The sequence below is a fragment of the Terrapene carolina genome, unplaced genomic scaffold (genome assembly GCF_002925995.2).
Source record: "Terrapene carolina triunguis isolate 2854851 unplaced genomic scaffold, T_m_triunguis-2.0 Scaffold66, whole genome shotgun sequence".
NCBI lineage: Eukaryota > Metazoa > Chordata > Testudines > Emydidae > Terrapene > Terrapene triunguis.
In genome coordinates, this window is record NW_020664417.1 from 32,835,024 (window position 1) to 32,855,826 (window position 20,803).

A 20,803-nucleotide genomic window follows, 5' to 3' on the forward strand; every position below is an offset into this window, starting at 1 on the left:
TGGGGTCCGGAGGCAAGGGGGCTGCCTGAAGCCCATAGCGCTCGGGCAGCTCGGCCCTTAAACAGAGCCGAAGAGTCAGGGGAGGAGCAGAGCCGCCATTTTCCCGGACATGTTCGACTTTTTGGCAATTCCCCCCGGACAGGGGTTTGAGTGCCGAAAAGCCGGACATGTCCGGGAAAAAGAGGACGTATGGTAACCCTACTCACATGCTTAAGTTTATCCCTACTCAGCAATGCACTTAATCATGTGTTTCACTTCATTGACTTGAATAGGACTTAGACATGCTTAAAGATGTACACATACTTAATTGCTTTGCTGAACAGAGGAGGACTGCTAAATCAGAGCCACAAGAAGCTGTGGAATGCTATACTGTATTAGCCTCTTCCTAATGGAATGATGTGAGAGGAGCTCTGCAAGGGGATCCTTAGAGAGCTGTCTTCTCCCTGAGCCCCCTCTCTTGAAGTCAGTGGAACTACTCACATGCTTAAAATTGAGCATGTTCTAAAGTGCTTCGCTGGACCAGTGTGCTCAGCATTTCTCTCAGAAAAAAGACCTATATTGAGATTTATCATTATCCTTTGTTTATAGTCTTGCCATTAATTATCAGTCAACATAAAAGTGTACTTAACCAAGTTAATTTGAATTAATTTTTCAAACATGATTTCACAGACAGTGTTAAATGTGTTACTAAAAACCAAGGGACACATTCTTAGCTAAAATCAGTGTAGTTCCATTGACTCCATTATTTCAATAGAGCTACACTGATTTACAGTAGCTGAGGAATTTAGCCCCAAATCTAGTACATCTATTGCCTTCCTTTCACTCACTGGTTTTGTAGATCTAACTAAGAAAACACTAAAGTTTGTTTGCCAAGATTTAATCTTTCTAAACCCATGCTATTCTAAACTCATGAACATGGTACTGTCATCCTGTAGATGTTTAGTGAATTTCCCACTACTTACTATTTCATCCACTATTTTACTAGGGATAGAAATTATTTGTACAGGACATAATTATCAAAATCACACATTTTTCAAAAGGCAAGTGAAAACAGAGTTTTCTTTTCATTTCAGGTACCATACATTTTAAAAAGTATCTTAAATTATTTACAAAAAATAACTTCCCTTTTAGTCCATTTTCTTGTTTAAATAGAGTCACCAGCATATGTATACCTGATAGCTTTAATAGTGAGTGAAAAATCTTTCAGCAGAAGATAAGCTTCTCCTTCATGTATACTAGAAAAAGAAAAGATTTCCAAATGTAAATAACTAGAAGTATTTAAGTATGTATATTACAGGTTTCAGAGTAGCAGCCGTGTTAGTCTGTATCCTCAAAAAGAACAGGAGTACTTGTGGCACCTTAGAGACTAACAAGCATAAGCTTTTGTGGGCTACAGCCCACTTCTTCGGATGCAGGTGTTTTACAGGTGTTTCACTTGTACATATTCAGGGTAATCATGGCCACACTGAAGTCAGTGGTAAAATTCCCACTAGTTTTAAGGGCCAGGATTTCAAGCTCAATCCTTTTTTTAAGCATGCCCAACAGTCAAAAAAAGGTCAATTAAATTAAAAAGTAAAATATTTCTCCTAGACATTCTTAGAGGATGAAATTAATCTCTGTGCAGGTGGTCCACAGAAGGCTTATGCACCATTTAAGTTCCACTAAAGTCCTTAAAAAAAAAGGCTTAAGTGAGCCTTGTAACTTGCACTCTGCACAAGGTTGAATTTTACCTAGAGTAAATGGAAGGGCAGCAGGCTTTTTGCACTTAAGCTTTACTTGCATGCTTAAGTGGTGCATAGGACTTTGTGCAAGAACTCTGCACTGAGCTCAATTTCACCCTAAGTAAGACTATATCAGAACACTGAAAATAGTAAATTACTGAAAAATCTCTTGAAAGACTTCTGTGAAACACACAGGTATTAGCATACTTTAGATAGTTGCCTGTGCACTGAACTGTATTTTTCTCCTAGAGTTTAAAGAGTGATTCATAAAAAATATATATATGGACAATAAATATAATCAAAACATTTAGCCCACCAGGGATACCTCTTATCTAAGGGTATGAGGGCCACTAGTAAATACAGTAGTGTTAGGAGTGTTCACAGTCAAAAGTTAGGATTGTATGTTCTTCACTCATTGAAATGGATGAGTGGGGCTGGGGAGAAGATGATGCAATATGCATAATGTTTTAACCTCTTAAACTATCAGGGTTATAACTGTGCTTAAGATGAAAAATTAAATCAAAGAAACATCAGTTGCTTACCCATTATCTTGTGCCATTGCTGTCAAAGAACCATGTTTATAGAAGTCAAGTGCATAAGCATTAAGTGGCATTCTTCTTCTTCGATTATCAAATTTCTTTGCACAAAGTACAGGAATATTTCCAGCAGTAATACCAACTGTGCGTAATATGACCTGAGGAAACAGTGCAACTTAATTTTAAGATTCAGATCTTTCAGGTTTACTGTATAAATTCTTTGCATGCTTATCCAGAGTTTTTCATGTTTTGACGTTACTCATCTACATGTCAATTTAACACTTAAGTAGGGTTGTTACCCATCTTGTTTTACCTAGACAGTCTGTTTTTTTGGTTTCTGTGTCTGAGTGCCAGACTTAAATCTGATCCTGGAAGCTTAAATTCAGCAAGGCCTGAAGTCAGTGGGATTACTCATGTGCTTAAAGTTAGGCACATGATCAAGTACGTTGCTGAACTGGAGCCCAAGAGTAGAAATTCCATTGACATTATTGGGTAGTTTTGTTTGCAGGACAAAGCCCTTATGGCAGTCTTGATGGAAATAAAGCATTAATAAAAGTAGTCATCACTTTAGAATGATGGTTAATTTATTTTATGAAAACTAATATTTCTTAAAGAATCCCAGCCAAGCATACCTAAAAATTAGGCTCTTAAATCCTTATTTATACTCGTAAAGAATGGACCAAATTTTCAAAAATGCTGAGCACCTAGCAGCTCCTATTGAATAATGGGATCTGCTGGACTTAGGGTGACCAGAGGGCAAATGTGAAAAATCGGGACGGGGGTGGGGGTAATAGGTGCCTATATAGGGTGACCAGACATACCGATAATATTCGATCTCTGGTCGGGACGCAATTTTTGTCCCAATATTTTGCTCTTGGCCGGCCGGCAGCACTCGGCTTCCCCCCCCCGCGCCCCCCCTCCCCCGGTGTCCCGATATTTTCTTGATCTCATCTGGTCACCCTATGCCTATATAAGAAAAAGCCCCCAAAATCGGGACTGTCCCATAAAATCGGGACATCCGGTCACCCTAGCTGGTCCCTTAATATGTTTTTTGAAAAATCAGGCCTCTTATTAAAGTGCCTAAATATTTAGGAGCTTAGGTTTAGATTATTTTTGAAATTCTTTCTTCCAAATTTATGCAAAGAAGGTTATGTAGCAAATGGAACCCAAGAGCACAGACACACAAAATGAGATTTTTTTTTTAAGCAGAGTCAAGGAAAATAACTGCACAAAGTGTCAGTCTGTTAAATACTACAGAGTTCCTATCAGGAGGATGGAAAGACAAGGAAAAAGGAACCATCAATGAAACTTCTTATTTACTGGAGAGTTTTACATTTTAAGACAAATTAATATTATTACTAAAATATTCCACAAAATTATTTTCCTATAATTGTTACTTATTTTCATCTTATTAGATTACTAGTAGTGTAGAAAAGAAAGCATATTAAGGAATTAAAAATGATAACTGAAAGCTTCTGCTGGCTTGGTGCACGACTGAAAAAATTGGTGAGTGAGTGTCTCTTTTCTAATTATGGATTCTAGGAAGGAAACACCTATACCAATTTTTAAAAGTAGTTTTATTCTTTACGATACATTTTTTTAAATTTTTTTGTTTATAAAAATGGGCTTATCCAAGAAGCTCTAAGTTAAAAGAAAACACAATCAACTCCATCAGACTAAATTAACATTCTCTCAAAAATAGCTCCATAGCTCCCCTTCAATCACCTGATTCAAACAAAAGCGTGAGTAAATAGATGAGCATTATACCAGGCCCCCATCAGACTCAGGTTCTGATCAACAAATGCAGGGACTGTGTTCCAAAATTAAATGTTACTTGCTGAAAATGACAGGCCTCCAGATAGTTACCTCTATAGTTAAATCCCTGAAAGCTTCACAACTAATTTCAATTACAGTGGCAGTACATGTAGAGAGAATCTCTCTCCCTTAACAGATTTCAAACTATAGGGCATTAGATCAAAATCAGCACCAAAAGTGAACAGGAAGCCAGCTGAGCCCTAGAAAACAGGCATTATATATTCCTTATATTTGACAACATTAAATAAGCTCCTTGTTAGGAATATATACTCCTTGGAAGTAATACAAAATATGGAGCAAATTTTGCCTGAGCATCTCTACTAAAATCAGTGTGAATGTAGGTGAGGTAGAATTTGATTCTATAAATAGAGGATAGAGGCCTCTTTCCTAATAGCAATAGATCACTGTCTTCTCTTTTAGCAGAAGAATGCTGCCTAAATTTCCCTATGCCTCAGTCTCCTGATCTGTAAAATAGGCATAATACCTACCTCAGAGCTATTGTGAAGCTAGATTCCTTAATGTTTGTCAAGCACTTTGATATCCTCAGACACCAGGTAAATAAAAAGTACAAACTGTTATCACTAGAGTGGCAATTCCTTTTTCATATGGAGTATCTGAATATATTTATTCTGGAGTATAGACAAAGTGAACCTGCATTAATACTTTACAAATCTCCCCCACTTACACTGTTGACAGTCTCTGCATGAAGTAAATCACTATCCACGTTTCCAGACAGGCATGCAAAAGGTGAAACAGCAGTTCTTCCCTCATTACAACTCATCAAATGAGACACCAGTTTAGAGTCATTGCATTCTTCACTTGAAAAATCTAACCGGAACAAGATGTGAAATGAAAAGTTTAAGAATACATACGCAACACAACTGTCCTCTGAGAAAGGATCAGATAATGCAAGAAATATTTTTATTACTCTTTTTGACTTAATAGTTCATTCTCTTTATAATTTTGACCTTATAGACAATGCTTATAATTAGAGTTATCTATCACTTTCTATAATAAGCCTCTGCTTTCAGCTGCTTATAATTCTGCCAGATTTTAACTACTTGATCTGAAATTTCCCATGCTTGGTTTCTCCTCAGGCTGATTTATTTTTTTTTTTTGAAAGATTCAGCAAAAGCGGTTCAGCCATTTCTGAGAATGAGTTTAGGGGAAAATAGGCTGATTAGCCAATACTAAAACATTTTCCATCAATTTCTTTGAAGAAATGCCTTCGGGGGGTGAAGCAGTATTTGCAATTAGTCCTGTAATCAGAGAGGTATCTTCTGGGTTCCCAGGACAAAATCTACCCAGATTTTGCTGACTTAAAAGAACCTGATCACCATTTACATATGCTCAGTAGAATTTAGAAGACTGCTGCTACAATCTGGGAACATTCCATCTGCACTGAGCAAGCTCCAACCTACCGCCCCACCCCCTCCAGTTACTATGTGATATTCACAGAGTAAGCTCTATAGATGGGACATAAGTGCAGTAGCAGTATATCCTCTGGTCTAGATGTAGATGTACAGGGCTGGAAGCCACGCCGATAACTGGATTTGTAGTCTCAGCTAGAGCAGCAAGGATCTTGCTAACAAGATGGGTGCTTCAGGCAAACACTGCCAATCTGTTACACTATCATACCATATTTCTTTCTACTCAGAGGGTTCTTTATGTCTTTTTTTGCAGTCTGAACCCACACTTTCCTCCTGTTCTCTTTTCCCATTGAAGGCCATTATTATTACCCTCCTTCTAATGAGGCTTTGACAAAATCCTTTTTAGAGTCCATCAGTGCAGATTCTTTAGTTGGCAAGAAAATTGCAAGATATCAAAGTGCGATATTTCCTACCTCAGAGGACTGTTGCTTTCATACAGATTCTAGCGTGTGTTGACTTATGAACAAGGAATTGAGCCCCTATCTTCCACATTACACTACCACTAGACCAGGCTCTAATAGCCCAAAATACAATATTTCAATGAAGCAAACCACAGTGAATATGAATGTATAAATGTAGCATTCACTTACCAGTCCTTGAAAGAGGAAGTTGGTATTCTTGTTTCATATCAGCCATCTTGGAAATAATCAATAAAAAATGGCCAAAATTCTCCTCTATTTTGTTGTTGTACTCATGTAATGCAACAGCAAAGTCTTCTGGGAGATCTTCAAGGAACACCTAAAACAATACAAATGTTGTGGGATAGAACATTTACATTTAGTCTAGAGTTTAACCAGTTTTCTGAGTAACAAAAAGGGTACAGAAAAGCTGAGCTGTATACTATACTTTTACATCATTATGATGTTGCAGTGACAATATTTAGCATATCCGATGTTAGATATTTCCAACTGAAGTCACTGTTTCTAAAAGCAAGACTTTAGAACAGATTATCTCCATAATAAGTCAAACCCTATGTTGTAGTCTGCAATTTTGTGGCTACAGAATTTGCCTGGTAATCCACCCATTGCCACAGAATTGTTTTGCTGAATCTCAAGCTTTCATTTTTAAGTTTCTAGTGCTTGAAAATGTCAAAAATTTCTTCCTGAGTCTGTAAACAGACTGAAACAGCAGCTCTGCTAGGCACAAATCAGTAATTTATGCTGTACACATTATAGGTTACATAGGAAAGATGTTATCCCACCACACAAACATCTGTAGCCCAGTGTGCTAGCTTGCCTTTATTGTATTTACTGCTTTGAATTGTATTCTGCTTTGCATTGTATTCAGCAGTAATGCAAAAAACCTACAGGCCTGTATCCTGTAAGACATTAGCTTCAGCAAGTTAGCATAAGGCTTGAGACCTATGAACTTTGAACAGATAGACTTTGCACAGAAAAACGGCCCAACAGAAAACCTCACGTATTTGGGGAGCTGAAAATAGAGTTTAAGGGGAAGTTCTGACCACAGGTAAATAATTCAACCACAGAAGTGTCCTGGCAACAAACTGACATACACAACAGGTACATGAGATACATTTAAGGCTAGCTTGCTTGCTTGCCTATATATCTTTTCTTATAAATTTCTTATTTTCTGATGGGTTTGATTATTTTATTAGAATAGGTTTATAAGTCTCTATTAGAGTATATTTTGGCTGTAACACAAGGGACCTGCAGGCCACATCCTGTATGGTGAGCTAAGGCAAAGTTAGCATACATATGTTTGGGACCTTTCACCTAGATAGATGGTGAAGAGTTAAAGCATAAGGTCCATGTGTGGCTGCGACCTTTAACATAGAGGATGTGTTAAATCAGGTTGGCATAGGGGCTTTCCTAAGTGCATACCCTTTTAAACTTAACGGGTACACCACAACTTGGAACTTGGAAAGAACTGAAATAACCAGTTAAGACAGAAATAACAAATGTGATGCCTAACCACAAAAGGGCCATGAATGGACGTATATGATAATAAGTTGAGATCATTGATATACTAACCTATAGGGAAAAGATACTCCAACATTAGTAAGGTGAGGAAATACAAATAAGGAAAAGGGAAAAAAATCCCCTGCTGAATATGCATCAAACATAACGGCGTCAGCGTAACATATTATAAAAGTGGCATCCCAGCTTAGGGGTGGTAGGAGAGAAGATGTAGTCCTTGGGGGATGCCAGAATGATGGCCATTGGTGATGATGGGGAAGGTGATGGTGATGAGGAAGATGATGGCTAACAGTTCAGGTTGTTCTACAGGAGATGGTGTGAGTATATTTGTGTGCAGATGTACATTCTGTAGTATTTTTATCTACCTTACTGAGTTGGGGTGTTTGTGACTGTGCTAAATGTATTAATGAACTATATTTGTAAATATAAAAGAGTTCCCATAGTGTGAGTGTTGCAACTGTGCACATCAGGGGTTCCCAACTATATAATAATTTGAGTAATACTGGGCCTGATCTTGGGGCAAGAACCTGGCAACCCTCAAAATGATAACTGGGGATTATTAAGTAATCAATATAATTAATTCATAATCTGAAGATCAGGCAACATCTTCCCCTACTCAATTAAAATATAGTAGAGCAAAGGTTCCCAAACTGTGGTCCATAGAGCAGCAGCTTGTGGTCTGTAGAGAGCTATCTCATTTCCATAGTTTAAACAGCATTAAAAGTAAGCCAAAAAAAAAGTATATTGAAACATTTCCAATATTATTTTGCCATGTAAGCAATTAACTGCCATAGGGATGTTATTTGAAAGGGAGAGGAGGTAGTCTGTGAAACAGTTTCTAAAACTGGAGTCCAAACTGTGAAAAAGTTTTGCAGAGGCTTCTAGCTGTTGTAGAGGAAATCTTCAAGTTCAAGAGAGGGAGATGATCTTCCTGTTTAAAATTGAGTTCACAACATTGGGCTTGCAAAGAGCTCATCTCATCTAAAGATCATCAAATCTCCAACCTTTATGTTTGCATCTAATAATGATTCTTTTAAATTAAGGGTTGTGTATATGGCTTTCATCACTGACTGAAAGTGACTGGCTGCTTAAGGAGAGTTACACCGAGCCTCACCTGTGACTGATCAGCTACCTCACAGCTGAGATAGACTAGCTGATTATAAAAGCCAGCAAGGGGGCCAGGTATTGAAGATAGCTGCTCGGAGTAGAAAGACTGTAGTAGGAAGCTCCTAGGTCAAGGGGACCTTACAGGAAATAGGTTGGTGCCTGTGGAGGGCCTTGGAGCAGAGTGACTCTCAGGCAAGTGAGCAGGCCCATCGACAGAAATTCTGGGCCAGGGCTGTCCCTCAGGGAACGGGGTCCGGGGTGGAAGTGATGAATCTGCCACTTTCGGGACCGCCCACACCAGCCCATGGGGCCCTGCAAAGCACGGGGCCTGGAGTGGTCTTGCGTATCTAGGCGCCCTGTGGCCCATCCAGGTGATTTAAAGGGGCCCGGGACTCCCGGGCCCTTTTATATCACCTGGGCCCCTGGGCAGTTGCCCCCTTTGCCTCTCTTGTTGGCAGGCCTGCAAGTGAGTGGTAGACTAAAACATGTTAGGACTAGATAGGCCCCTGAAGAAGACCCTGGGTCAAGGGAAAATACTGGGTTTATATATGTTGAACGGTTTTATTGTGAACAAATAAAGAGGGCTAGAACCAGGTGAGAAAGAGGGCTAGAACCAGCATGGTGTGAGCGCTTTCTGAACTGAGGGCTCAGGCTAGCAGCCTACAGTTACACAATGTGATACTCTAACATCAAAAGAGAGGTTCTCTCTCCTGTAGATCTGTTGTTCAAATTATCAACAATCACTTAGCCTACCTCTCTGTTTTATTTTATCATTATTTACTAAATATTTAAAAAAAAATAAAACAAGAGATTTCATCTTACCTTTGACTGGTAAAACTTTTGTTTAGATTTAATAACGCTGGCTGGGATATATCTTCTTCCAAACAGATTTGCCAGTACTAGCACTAGCTGTTCCATCACCTCTTTAGAAAATGTCTTTGAGTCTATTCAAAACAGAAAACTCAGACAGTCAGAACAAGGATGTTGGGATTAAAGCCTAAATTAGCCAATATTGTAAGCGTTTGGAAAAACTCATGTAGCAAACTTTTTAATTCTAGAAAAAAAAAAATCTCTAATATGCTGCAAACATACATAATGTTGCCACTTATGATATAATGTGGGTAATGTGTCCAAATTCCATTACACTACATGGACTTGGGAGGAACTAGAAGGTGTCATGTTGTGTGTCTAATATTTTGAGGGAAGCCTATTGAGAAAATTTTATTGAGGCAGCTCTGGCTTTATCAAGAGTGTGCAGATTTTCTTGATTTCTTCAAATTTGATTTTAAATTTGAACATAGCTCTGGTCCCCTTGATCAGCGATCTCCTTTTGGCAATGGACAAAGACTAAATATCTGTGATGATTCTTTTAGATCTGTTAGTTGCCTTTGATGCTATTGTTCAGAAAGTTGCATATTCTGGCAAGGATAGAAAGAACCATGATGGAGTGGCTCTATTGTATTCTCTCTGAGAAGATTCCTAGGGTGCTATTCAGCAACTGAACATCTACCCGCAGGAGTCTCTCTCTCTCGTGTTTTTGTTACCCCTCTTGCTCAATGTAAATGTAAGGCCACAGTGTGAGATAGTGAGGAATTTTCAGACGTGGCGCCACAAGCATGCTGTTGACTGTGACAGACAGCTATGACTAATGCAGGCATATCTTGAGACTATTGGATCCACTTTATAATGTTATCTGTATCTCTGCGAACCCAGGCTTGTATGTAGGCTGGTTGGGGAGGGTTACAGAACTCCTTTCAGGAACTAAAATAAGTGGGGGGCAGTTACTGCAGACCCTGAGACACATAAGTACCACCCCCTGGGGGGAATTGCACATACTGGCTCAGACTAGCTTCAAGAGACCAGGAGACAAAGAAGGGCTTTGGGGTATAAAGGCTGAGTTTAAACTTATTCAAGGGGGCTCTCACTTTGATCCAATAAACTGACATGAGCCTTTGACCAAAGTGGAGGAGGGGAAGAGGCAAATCCTGCTGAAGGGTTGGAAGAACTGGAACCAGCCAGGGTCACCATAGGACGGATAGGTGTATGTGTTTGTCTTCTATTATATTTTCTTTGTAATCTCTTTATCTAAAATAAATGCATTGTGCTCTATGTAAAGCTGTCTGGTCCCTAGTAAAACTACTGTCTTAGCCCTTGAGAGAGTGTGAAACTGCAAATGCTGAACTAATCAGACCTGCTGGAACAATCACAGTGAATTGTAGGGGGATGCAGCCTACATGCCATGTCTGGAGGCAGATAAATGCAAGTCCCTGACCAGAGAGAGGTGACACTGAAGGTGTGAGACCTAATGGAGCATCCCTTGAGCACACCACAGAGAGGTCATAGATGCAATTACCCAAAACTGCAACATTCACTCATCTTTTTCATCAGATCAGAACAGTGCAGTTTCTCTGCTTGTTCAGCTGTGATAGGGGTTTGGATGATGGCTAGTTGGCTGAAGTTCAGTTGTGCCAAGACAGAGGGGATGTTGGTTGATTGGAGGAAATAACCAGAAGAGATGGAATATATCTGGGTAATTTTTTCCGCTATATATGTAACTTGTCTTCTATTCTTTAACAATTATTTTTAATTTAGTGTCAATTTCTTAACTACGTAAAAAGCTAGTGAACATGAACTTACCTTTCCTTGGCTGGCACAGTTTGTGGAACAAGCCCTTCACAAGAAAGCTGACCAAGACAAGATTGGAAGGTTCGTGATAATGCAGATGGGTTACAAGTCCAGCAAATCCCATGGTATTACCTTCTTGATCCAAATATCCCTAAAGAATTAAACAATTTAATAAACTATGACTGGACCTTGTATTAATCTACAATTACAAATGACTGTAATTTTTGTCATTTGGACCATGGTATTGTTCAACATTAAATATTGCTCATGCCACCATTGTGGAGAATTCTGTGATTCGGGGAGTTACATAGAAAACCATTCTCCTCTGTTCCACGCCTTGCAATACAGTGGATCATTCTGGTAGCATGAGATATAATATAAACTTAATTACAATGGAGCATTATAACAACCAGATATTGCCCCTGAAAACTGCGACAAAGAGTAAAATCAGAGGTTACAGTTCCTGAGTGTTTTAGCTGTACTGGCAGGCGTTTATTAAGAATGGTGGTATCATATGTGGTACCTACCAACTAGATTGTTAGGCTCAGCTCTCAACCTACCAAGGATAAAACATGTGACAGTGCCCTTCAAATTATGAATTATGTAATAAACATCTCAAATGAGATACAGAGCCCCCCCCCTAAAAAAAAAAATAGGAAGATGGAATCATGTGAAATTTAGTTCTTTTGCACAATTTGTTTTTTCTTAAAATATCATGATTCAGCATTTTTGATATAAGTAATTTTCAGTGAAAACCTCAGGCTTGTGTGGAAGAACTGAGGTACATGTACAGCACAAACAATAATAACCAGGATAGCTGGTTTGATCTATAAAATAATAGCGTTCATAGCATGTTCATGGGCATGTCCCTGAGCTCATGTGGTGTTCTTTGCAGGATCAAGGCCAAAGACTAAATGTAGAGATAAACCATTTCATTAACAGAAAGACAAGGTGGAATCTTACCTCCTTGACAAGAAATTGCAAAGAAAATAAAAAGTACAGCTTTAATATCTCCACGACTCTTGGCTGGTTGAAGGAGAGAAGCGAATGCTTCAACAGTGACAAAACCTTAGGAGGAAAAATACTTCAATTTAGCACTCTCTAAAATGTCTAAATTAGTAACTTGCTAGGGAATGCCCTGCTTATGATCCAACAATGCTCTGGGGATGTTTTGGGAGAAGGGGGAATTATGCTGTTGGGGAACTCAGGGTTCCATGGGGAGGGTCTGTGTGTCCATTCCCCGTTTCACTTTGGGGACAAAATTACTCTTGGATGCAATCTACATAAGAAAGAGAAAAGGGAAGAAGAAGTGAAGGTGTATTATAAAGACAATAAGATAAACTTCCTCTCCCTAGGCAGTTGAGTCCCCTTTCTCTGCTCCTTTTCCCTTTCCCTCTGCCTTCTTACTGATATCAGAGACAGCTCGTTGCTTAACCCACTCCAGGAACACTGCAACATGGGGAGGAGGCGGTGGCATTTACTGTCCTATTGCCCCTTAAATCTGTCCATGCCCCTCTGGATGGTTTTGTTCCTATTACATCTGTTTCTGGACACCTCACTAGCAGAAAGACTGACAACATTAGAGGGAGTTCAGAGAAGAGGAAAAAAAGATCAGCGTGCTAGAGGAATTGACTGATGAAAGATTAAAAGAACTAAATAAATATAACTTGTCTAAGAGCAGACAAGGGTGTGACAATGTAATAATCTGCAAACATTTGAATGGTGTAAACACCAAATAGGGAGAGGAATTGCTGAGATTAGTACAAAGAGTTTCCTGGAAAAAAATAGGATGAAATTAAAAAAGGGAAAATTTACGATGACTATCAGGAAAACTTGATATTGAGATCTATTAGGATCATTGTTTGATGTATTTAAAACTAAACTGCATAAAATACTAAAAATGTACTGAAGGATTTTATAGGGCCTTTTCATCTAATTTCTGTGATCGTAAGATATATATATAAATAGCATAGATATATTTGATCCAAATATATATCACTTAATAAAATTGGATTCCACTGAAAACAATGTGAACAGTGTAGGGAAAGGGAAAGATCATAATTATTTTGTATTACTTAATGTGTATTAGAAATCGGAAATCCCCCCATTTATTAAAAACATTTAGATTTTTCAGGTTAGCAAAAATACATATTTAGTAATTTGGTGTTGAACTAAATAAAAATTCTTCAACATGTGATCTAAAAATATAAAGGTTCCATTATCTAACTGAGCATTGATAGCCTACAACCATATAATATACCTTTGCTTTTGCATCTTCTTTGTCATCAGCTTTTGCAGCCAACAGCATAAGTCTCAGTGCCAGGGAAATATTCAGAGGGAACTGGCCTCTCAGTTGAGGTACATTGGATTTTATAAGCTTGTCTACTTTTGGCAATGGAATATCATAGAAAAACACATTTCCCAGCAAGTCTTGACCACGTCGTCCAGCACGTCCAGACATCTAGAGAGAAGCAATGCCAACATTTTTTTTCTCATTTCCATGATTGCACAAAGTCATTGTAATGCCAGTTGTTCTGGTTTGAATAGGGTGACCAGATAGCAACTGTGAAAAAACGGGACGGGGGTGGGGGGTAATAGGCACCTATTGCTCCCTGCCTGCCTTTCCAGCTCACAGCCAAGACGGGGAAATAAAAAGGATGGGGGGAGAAAAGAAGCTGAGGATGTGCTGTTCCTTGACCAGTTTTGTAAGATTAGATGGTTAGAACATTCCAAGAATGCTGCAATCTTTATTATGTGGCCAGCAGAAAAGAATGCAGAAGGCTATAGTCAACTTCTTATGCCAATGAGGAGATTTGTGCCTGGCTATGGGGAGGAGGCTTGCAGTGATTGTACTACCACCTCCCTCAATGGTTGTCAGATGAGGGCAACTTTAAATTACAGCTGGGGCTCCATAGGAGCCTTGCCAGCAAAGGCTATCCAGGGGATAGGTAGAATTGGTGTATCCTCCCACCTTCCTGGCCAGGGCCACTTCTCAGACAGCTCTTCTCTCCTTGGCCTTTAGGGATGTAAGTACCAAAGGGTATGTCTACACTGCAATAAAACACCCACAGCTGTCCCATATAGATATACCATTTTATTGTGCAATCTGCCTCCAGGTGATCTTCCCACCATCCAGGGCCCTGGATTGCAATAGCTCATCACAATTAAATAAAAATGTGTGTAATAAAATAATCTATTGAAAAACACTTAGGTTCAAATTCAGCGTTGGTTATACTGGGCCCCCAGAAACAACACAGGATCACTCCCAAATGCCACAGGGAAGAATTAGAGTTGTTGAAATATTTTTAATTCCAACATGTCTGAGGAAAAATGGACTATTTCTTTTGCAAAAATTTGTGAATAATTTCCCCCTTTTTTGTTTGACCAGCTCTTGGTATAACTTATCCACAGAGAATCAGTGCTGAAGCTGTGGAGCAGAACCAGAGTACGTGATGATGATGAATAGCATAAAAGCTTTTCACTGGGTGTCTCCCATTTTATCCACTAGCTGTTGGGATTCTGCAAGGCTCAGTCTTTGGATTCCTCCTCTTCCCTTTACATCATCTATTTAGCTGATTTTATCTGCTCTCATGGTTTAAACTGCTGCTTCTATTCTGACAATTTACAAATCTACCTCTCTACTCCTGAGTTGTCTCCGTCCTCTCCAATCCTGCATCTCATCCTGTGTCTCTGACCTTTCCTCTTAAATGTCACACTGAAATTAAGCATACCATAACCAAACTACTGAGTTTGTCTCTCAAGCCCTCTCCAGTTCCCTTTATTTTACCATCAACACCATCACCATCTTCTTTATCGCTCTAGCCTGAAACCTGGGGGTCATCTTTCATTCTTCTCTGGCCTTTGCTCTATGCATCCAAGCCATGTCTAAAATCTGCTGCATTGTTTATCAGTGATGAAACCATGTGTAAATTATGCAGATCATTACAAATTACTGCCAATAAATCACTATAATATATTCTATATATGCAACACATGTTACAAAACACAATGTAAGAATATTTTACAGTTTTAACATTTTTATTGGGACTATATTTGTATCCTTCCCACCTGTCAAGCCAGGTGCTTTAGCCATGAGTCCAACTTTCTGGCCTTAGAGGCAAATTTAATAAACCTCTAAAATAGCTTCTTGGTACCCAGAATCATGATATTTTTAAGGTCCGATATCTCAGGACCTTCTGTTGGTACTCCTTGGGAAGCTGACAGTGGTACAAAGTTCTATTTTTCTGATATTCCATTTTTTAAAGTAGTGACATTTTTATATAAGAAAAACCTGTCAGAGGTGCAGAACTGAGTCTTGTCCATCCTGGAATTCGAGCCCACTTAATTTGGTTGGATGGGGGTGGAGTTCCTCATTTGGGAAGAGAAAAAGGAGACATCTCTCTGACACTGATTTTTACTTTCATGGCAACCATTTGAAGCTCCTCAGGGGTAAAAATGTTAGAATAAGTTCAGGGGTGAATGGGTAGAGGGCACAGGGTAGGTAAAGTGGCAAAGCAGAAGAAGGATGGTCCAGTGGTTAAGGCACTTGCTTAGAACTTGGGAGAACCACATGCAAGTTCCTCCTCTGCCACAGGCTTCCTGTGTGATGTTAGGCAAGCCACATAGGGTATGTCTACACTGCAATTAAACACCCATGGCTGGCCCATGTCAGCTGACTTGGACTCGCAGAGCTTGGGCTACATGGCTATTTAATTGCAGTGTAGATATTCAGGCTTGGGCTGAGCCTGGGCTCTGGGACCCCGCAAGAGGGAAGGGTCCCAGAGCCCAGGCTCCAACTCAAGCCTGAACATCTACACAGCAATTAAATGGCTCTGTAGCCCAAGTCCCATGAGCCCAAGTCAGCTCTCATTGGCTAGCCACAGGTGTTTAATGGCAGTACAGGCATACCCATACTGTCTCTGTGCCTCAGTTCTCCATCTGTAAAATGGGGATAATAGTGCTTCCTTAACTCACACAGGTGTTGTGAGGAGAATACATTGCAGATTGTGAGGCACTCAGACTAAATTGATGGGGGCTATGTAAGTAGGTTGCATTAGGTAGGTAGAAAATGCAGAATAGACTGATTTATTTCATGACTTGGAAATTGATCATATGTAGGGCCCTACCAAATTCACGGTCCATTTTGGTCAATTTCACGATCATAGGATTTTAAAAATAGTAAATGTCATGATTTCTGTTTTTTAAATATGAAATTTCACGGTGTAATTGTAGGAGTCCTGACCCAAAAAGGAGTTTGGGAAGGGTCACAAAGTTATCGTAGGGGGGGTTGCGGTTGCTACCCTTACTTCTGCACTGCTGCTGGCAGCGGCACTGCCTTCAGAGCTGGGCAGCTGGAGAGCAGCGGCTGCTAGCTGGGAGCCCAGCTCTGAAGGCAGCGCTACCGCCAGCAGCAGCACAGAAGTAAGGATGGCATGGTATAGTATTGCCATCCTTATTTCTGCTCTGCTGCCTGCAGAGCTGGACCCTCAGTCATCAGCTGCCACTCTCCAGCCACCCAGCTCTGAAGGCACAGTGCAGAAGTAAGGGTGTTATGGTATGGTATTGCCACCCTTACTTTTGCGCTGCTGCTGGCGGGGCACTGCCTTCAGAGCTGGGTGCCCAGCCAATAGCCGCCACTCTCTGGCTGCCCAGCTCTGAAGGCAGTGCAGAAGTAAGGGTGGCAATACTGCAACTGCCCTAAAATAACCTTGTGACCCCCCTGTAACTCCCTTTTGGGTCAGGACCGCCAATTTGAGAAACCCTGGTCTCCCGTGAAATCTGTATAGTGTAGGGTAAAAGCACACAAAAGACCAGATTTCACAGGGGGAAACCAGATTTCATGGTCTGTGACGCATTTTTCATGGCTGTGAATTTGGTAGGGCCCTAATCATATGCCTAAAATCTTCACTTGTGGTGTGTGTTTTCCCTTTTTCATCAAAGTTTTTAGACAGAAATATTTTGACCAGCTTTTTATATATACATATATATATACGACTATCCAGAACTTTTCTGTCTAAATTTATGTACGTGTGTACAGACGTGTGTGTTAGTTAAGCTGGCTGTGTAGTTCAATACCTGTCTATAGTTCAGAGCATCCAAATACACAGAATTCTGTGTGAAGACAACCGATTTACATGGCATGTTGATTCCTAAAGCCAGTGTTCCAGTAGCTGTAACCACCTAGGAAAATAAACATAAGTATTGAAAATTATATTTATAAACATGTATTTCCATTCTGATAACCTTAAAGATAGAAATGCTAAATAGAAAATTAATCCACCTCTGTACATTATTACTTCCAGGCAAAGATGATAATAGGCACCCACAACAGGTACTCCACCCTTGAAATGATGGAATTATAAACAGAGTAAATTAGGTACAGGCAGTAGCTCAACAAGTGAAAGGGGGAAGAGAAATTATCCTGACTGGTGAACAGACAATATGGAGCAGCTGTGGAAAATCATTGTTACACAGGTAAGGGATTACTGCTGCCACTTTCATTTTTATTTGGATTTTTTAAATTATTAACAGCATAATGCCTTTAACAGATAATGTACAACTTGGTTCCCTCCTCAATGATAAGTCATAATTGCTTACCCTAACGTATTTTGCCCATTTTTATGTGGCTTCTTCTGTCTTGTTGTGCCCTGGTTGCACATTGTTTTAATTAAGGTTTGGTGTGTTGTTGCTGTTTGTTTGTTTTTTTGGTGTGGGGAGGCGCAGAAGGATTGTCTTGGCTCTCACAAAAAGTCAATTGACTTTTCTATCTCAATATCCCAATCTTACTTACCATGCTTATCTTTAGCTTAAAAAAATTTGAGCAGTTTCGGATCTTGAAATAAGTTTGTATGAAAGAGCCAAGTATTTTTATTATTAAACACTGTAAAGTATTTTAAACAATTTATATTGAAAGACATACAAAACAAGGCCCTGATCCTGCATTTATGCTTAACTTTATTCACATGCACAAATGCATGTAAATATGTAAGTATTTTCAGGATTAGGGCCTAAGATTCTATTGTATTTTCTCTTAGGTATTCTAAAATGGTGTCAGTTTGGTAAACTGCATAGATATGCCATGCAATTTGTTCACTAAGGAATACATTTAATTTACATTTTGTGGGGATTGTGCTTGCACTTACATTTGCCCTCAATAAGTGAACGCATACTCAAAGGAGATCATTACATGTAAAAAATATTTAATTCTCAAAGCAGATACTGTTATATACTTAAAAAAAATCTGTGAAAAACAATGAACCTGGATAAATCCCATCCTGAAGAGCATCTCCACCAACTGTCTTCCTCTTTGTGCCACAGAAGCATGATGATATCCAATTCCTCTCAGTGCCAGTGTTTTCAGTGTTGTATTTGTTTTCATGAACTTCACTCGATCAATCACCTTCTGCAAAATCTAAGAAAATGAAAACATTTAGATATTTTTCATTTTTATTTACATTCATTTAAGCTAGTGCCAGAATGGAATACAATTGAGTAATGCATTGTCCTAAAATTGCCTGCTTTGGCCAAACAGTGCTCTCAATAGGAAATCTGTTACTACCAATGTGCAAGAGATGCAGATGTAGCCTAAAACACTGCTTGGGTTAAGAGAGAGTCCTGTGGGCTGCCAGTGACACATTTCAAACCAAATAACACGTTGGTTAAACCTCTTTTCTGAGATCTGATTCACTGAATTTAGTCAAGCTTTTTTTCTTTTTTTTTTTTCCGTTCAAGCAATTGATTCTTCCACCTTTACATGGAGTAAAACTTACCTACGTGAGCATTTTTAATTGATTTCAGGTACTACTTGATATGAGTAAGAGTGGCAGAAATTTCTATAGTGCTCATCACTGTAACATTTTTTTCCAGCATAGAAAATCAAGCAATAACAAATAGATAAAGGGCTACATTCTGCCACTCTTATTCATTGAATAGTACCTTACTCCTCCATTAGTCCACTGAATCCAATAGGGTATACAGTGCTACTCAACATGAGTATGGCTATCTGAAATTGACCTTGAGTTAAGGTAAAAAGTAGCTGGAAAAAGACTCAACCTGTAGTCCCTAAAATGAAATCAGGGCCAGCAAGAAACCAACTGGGGGATAAGTAAATGTTTATGTGTGGCATATATATTTTAAAGTAGACAAATACATTTTTAGGTCTAATAAAGCTAATATGTAATAGCAATCAAGACAGATTGATTTTAAGTTTTCTAGTAACCAGGGCCGGCTCCAGGGTTTTGGCCGCCCCAAGCAGCCAAACAAAAAAACCCAAAAAACAACAAAAAAAAAGCCGCGATCGCGATCTGCGGCGGCAATTCGGCGGGAGATCCTTCGCTCCCAGCAGGAGTGAAGGACCGTCCGCCGAATTGCTGCCAAACAGCTAGACGTGCCGCCCCTCTCCGAAGTGGACGGCCCAAGCACCTGCTTGGTAAGCTGGTGCCTGGAGCCGGCCCTGCTAGTAACTAATGGTGGGGAGAATTTCAGACTCTGGGATGTATTTTTGAAATATATAGCACATACATTTAAAACATATTAATTTTCAAAGTAAAAGGGAGCAATTAATCTTAGATACAGTGTTTCATTTTGATTAATATTTAATTACCCTTATAATCGTTTTACCAATAAAAGTAAAGCAGCAATGCAATATACTTGGACATGAAGCCATTACCCTTAGGAAACTCCAACTAGTAGAAAATACTCAGCAACATTGGCTATCCTGAGCAAATCAGACCTGTCTTCCACTCTCTACATTGGCTTTCCATAGAACATCAAGCCAAATTCAAGGTCTCGGTCCTAATCGTCAATGGACTAGCCTGGGCTTAGGAGATCTAAAATATCATCTAAATCTTCGGGATAAAGACCATGGCTCACAGCTCTGCTTCTTAGGCACAATGGAACTTTCCAACACAAGAATAAAGCTTGTCTGTGCGGGAGATGGAGTTTTCTCAGAAGCCAGTCTCAGACTGGGGGAGCTACAGGCCATCACAAACCTCACCACATTCCATTCCAAGTGCAAGGTGCACTTCTTTCACCTTGTCTTTTCTAGCAAACACATATCAACAGGTACATTTAAAGAAACATAACATTAGAGGCTACACTGCACACAATTCTCCTCCTGGGAAGACAATGAGAGAGAGAGAACCAATCATACATGACAGATGTTAGTCACATTTTTTAAAGACTACTGGAAGGTGCTCAGATACTACACTGATGAGGGCAATAGAAGAACCTTTGCAGAATAAGTTCTTTCTCAGGGCCCAGCATTTATTATTGGAATGTAGAATTAGCAGCACTTTTGCTTTTTTCTTACCTCTGTATCAACAGCTTGGCTATTTGCATAGGTGCAATCCGGAGGGATTTCAGTTATCTTCCCAAGTTTTTCCATCAAACTTCCATGTTCAGCCTCCTCAAGTATCATTTTATCAGTTTTACTTGATGTAATTTTCATGCCACTATACAAAATACACATTAATTGTTAGTTTGAACCTTTATCTAAGAAAATCTGCAATCGGTGTTTTAAAAGTTCACTACATTTTATTATTTGTTTTTGTTTTGAGATATTCCCACCAGACCAATCCTTCTGCCAGATTGTATATAATACACCTTCAGGCTGATGTTTGTTTTCAGATACA

At 39.4% G+C, this 20,803-nt stretch overlaps 1 protein-coding gene across 1 annotated transcript in view; it reads right to left on the reverse strand.

Annotated features, from left to right (window-relative positions):
* Positions 1–20,803, reverse strand: part of DDX60 (DExD/H-box helicase 60) — a 71,851-nt gene that overhangs the window by 1,237 nt on the left and 49,811 nt on the right. Inside the window, exons 26-36 of the mRNA XM_026648151.1 lie at positions 20,482–20,623; positions 18,430–18,582; positions 17,247–17,351; positions 13,432–13,632; positions 12,135–12,239; positions 11,184–11,322; positions 9,369–9,490; positions 6,093–6,240; positions 4,758–4,900; positions 2,264–2,415; positions 1,173–1,235 (exon numbers count right to left, since the gene is read on the reverse strand). Of these exons, the coding sequence (XP_026503936.1) occupies positions 1,173–1,235; positions 2,264–2,415; positions 4,758–4,900; positions 6,093–6,240; positions 9,369–9,490; positions 11,184–11,322; positions 12,135–12,239; positions 13,432–13,632; positions 17,247–17,351; positions 18,430–18,582; positions 20,482–20,623 (1,473 nt within the window). The remainder of the gene's footprint in view (positions 1–1,172; positions 1,236–2,263; positions 2,416–4,757; positions 4,901–6,092; positions 6,241–9,368; positions 9,491–11,183; positions 11,323–12,134; positions 12,240–13,431; positions 13,633–17,246; positions 17,352–18,429; positions 18,583–20,481; positions 20,624–20,803) is intronic.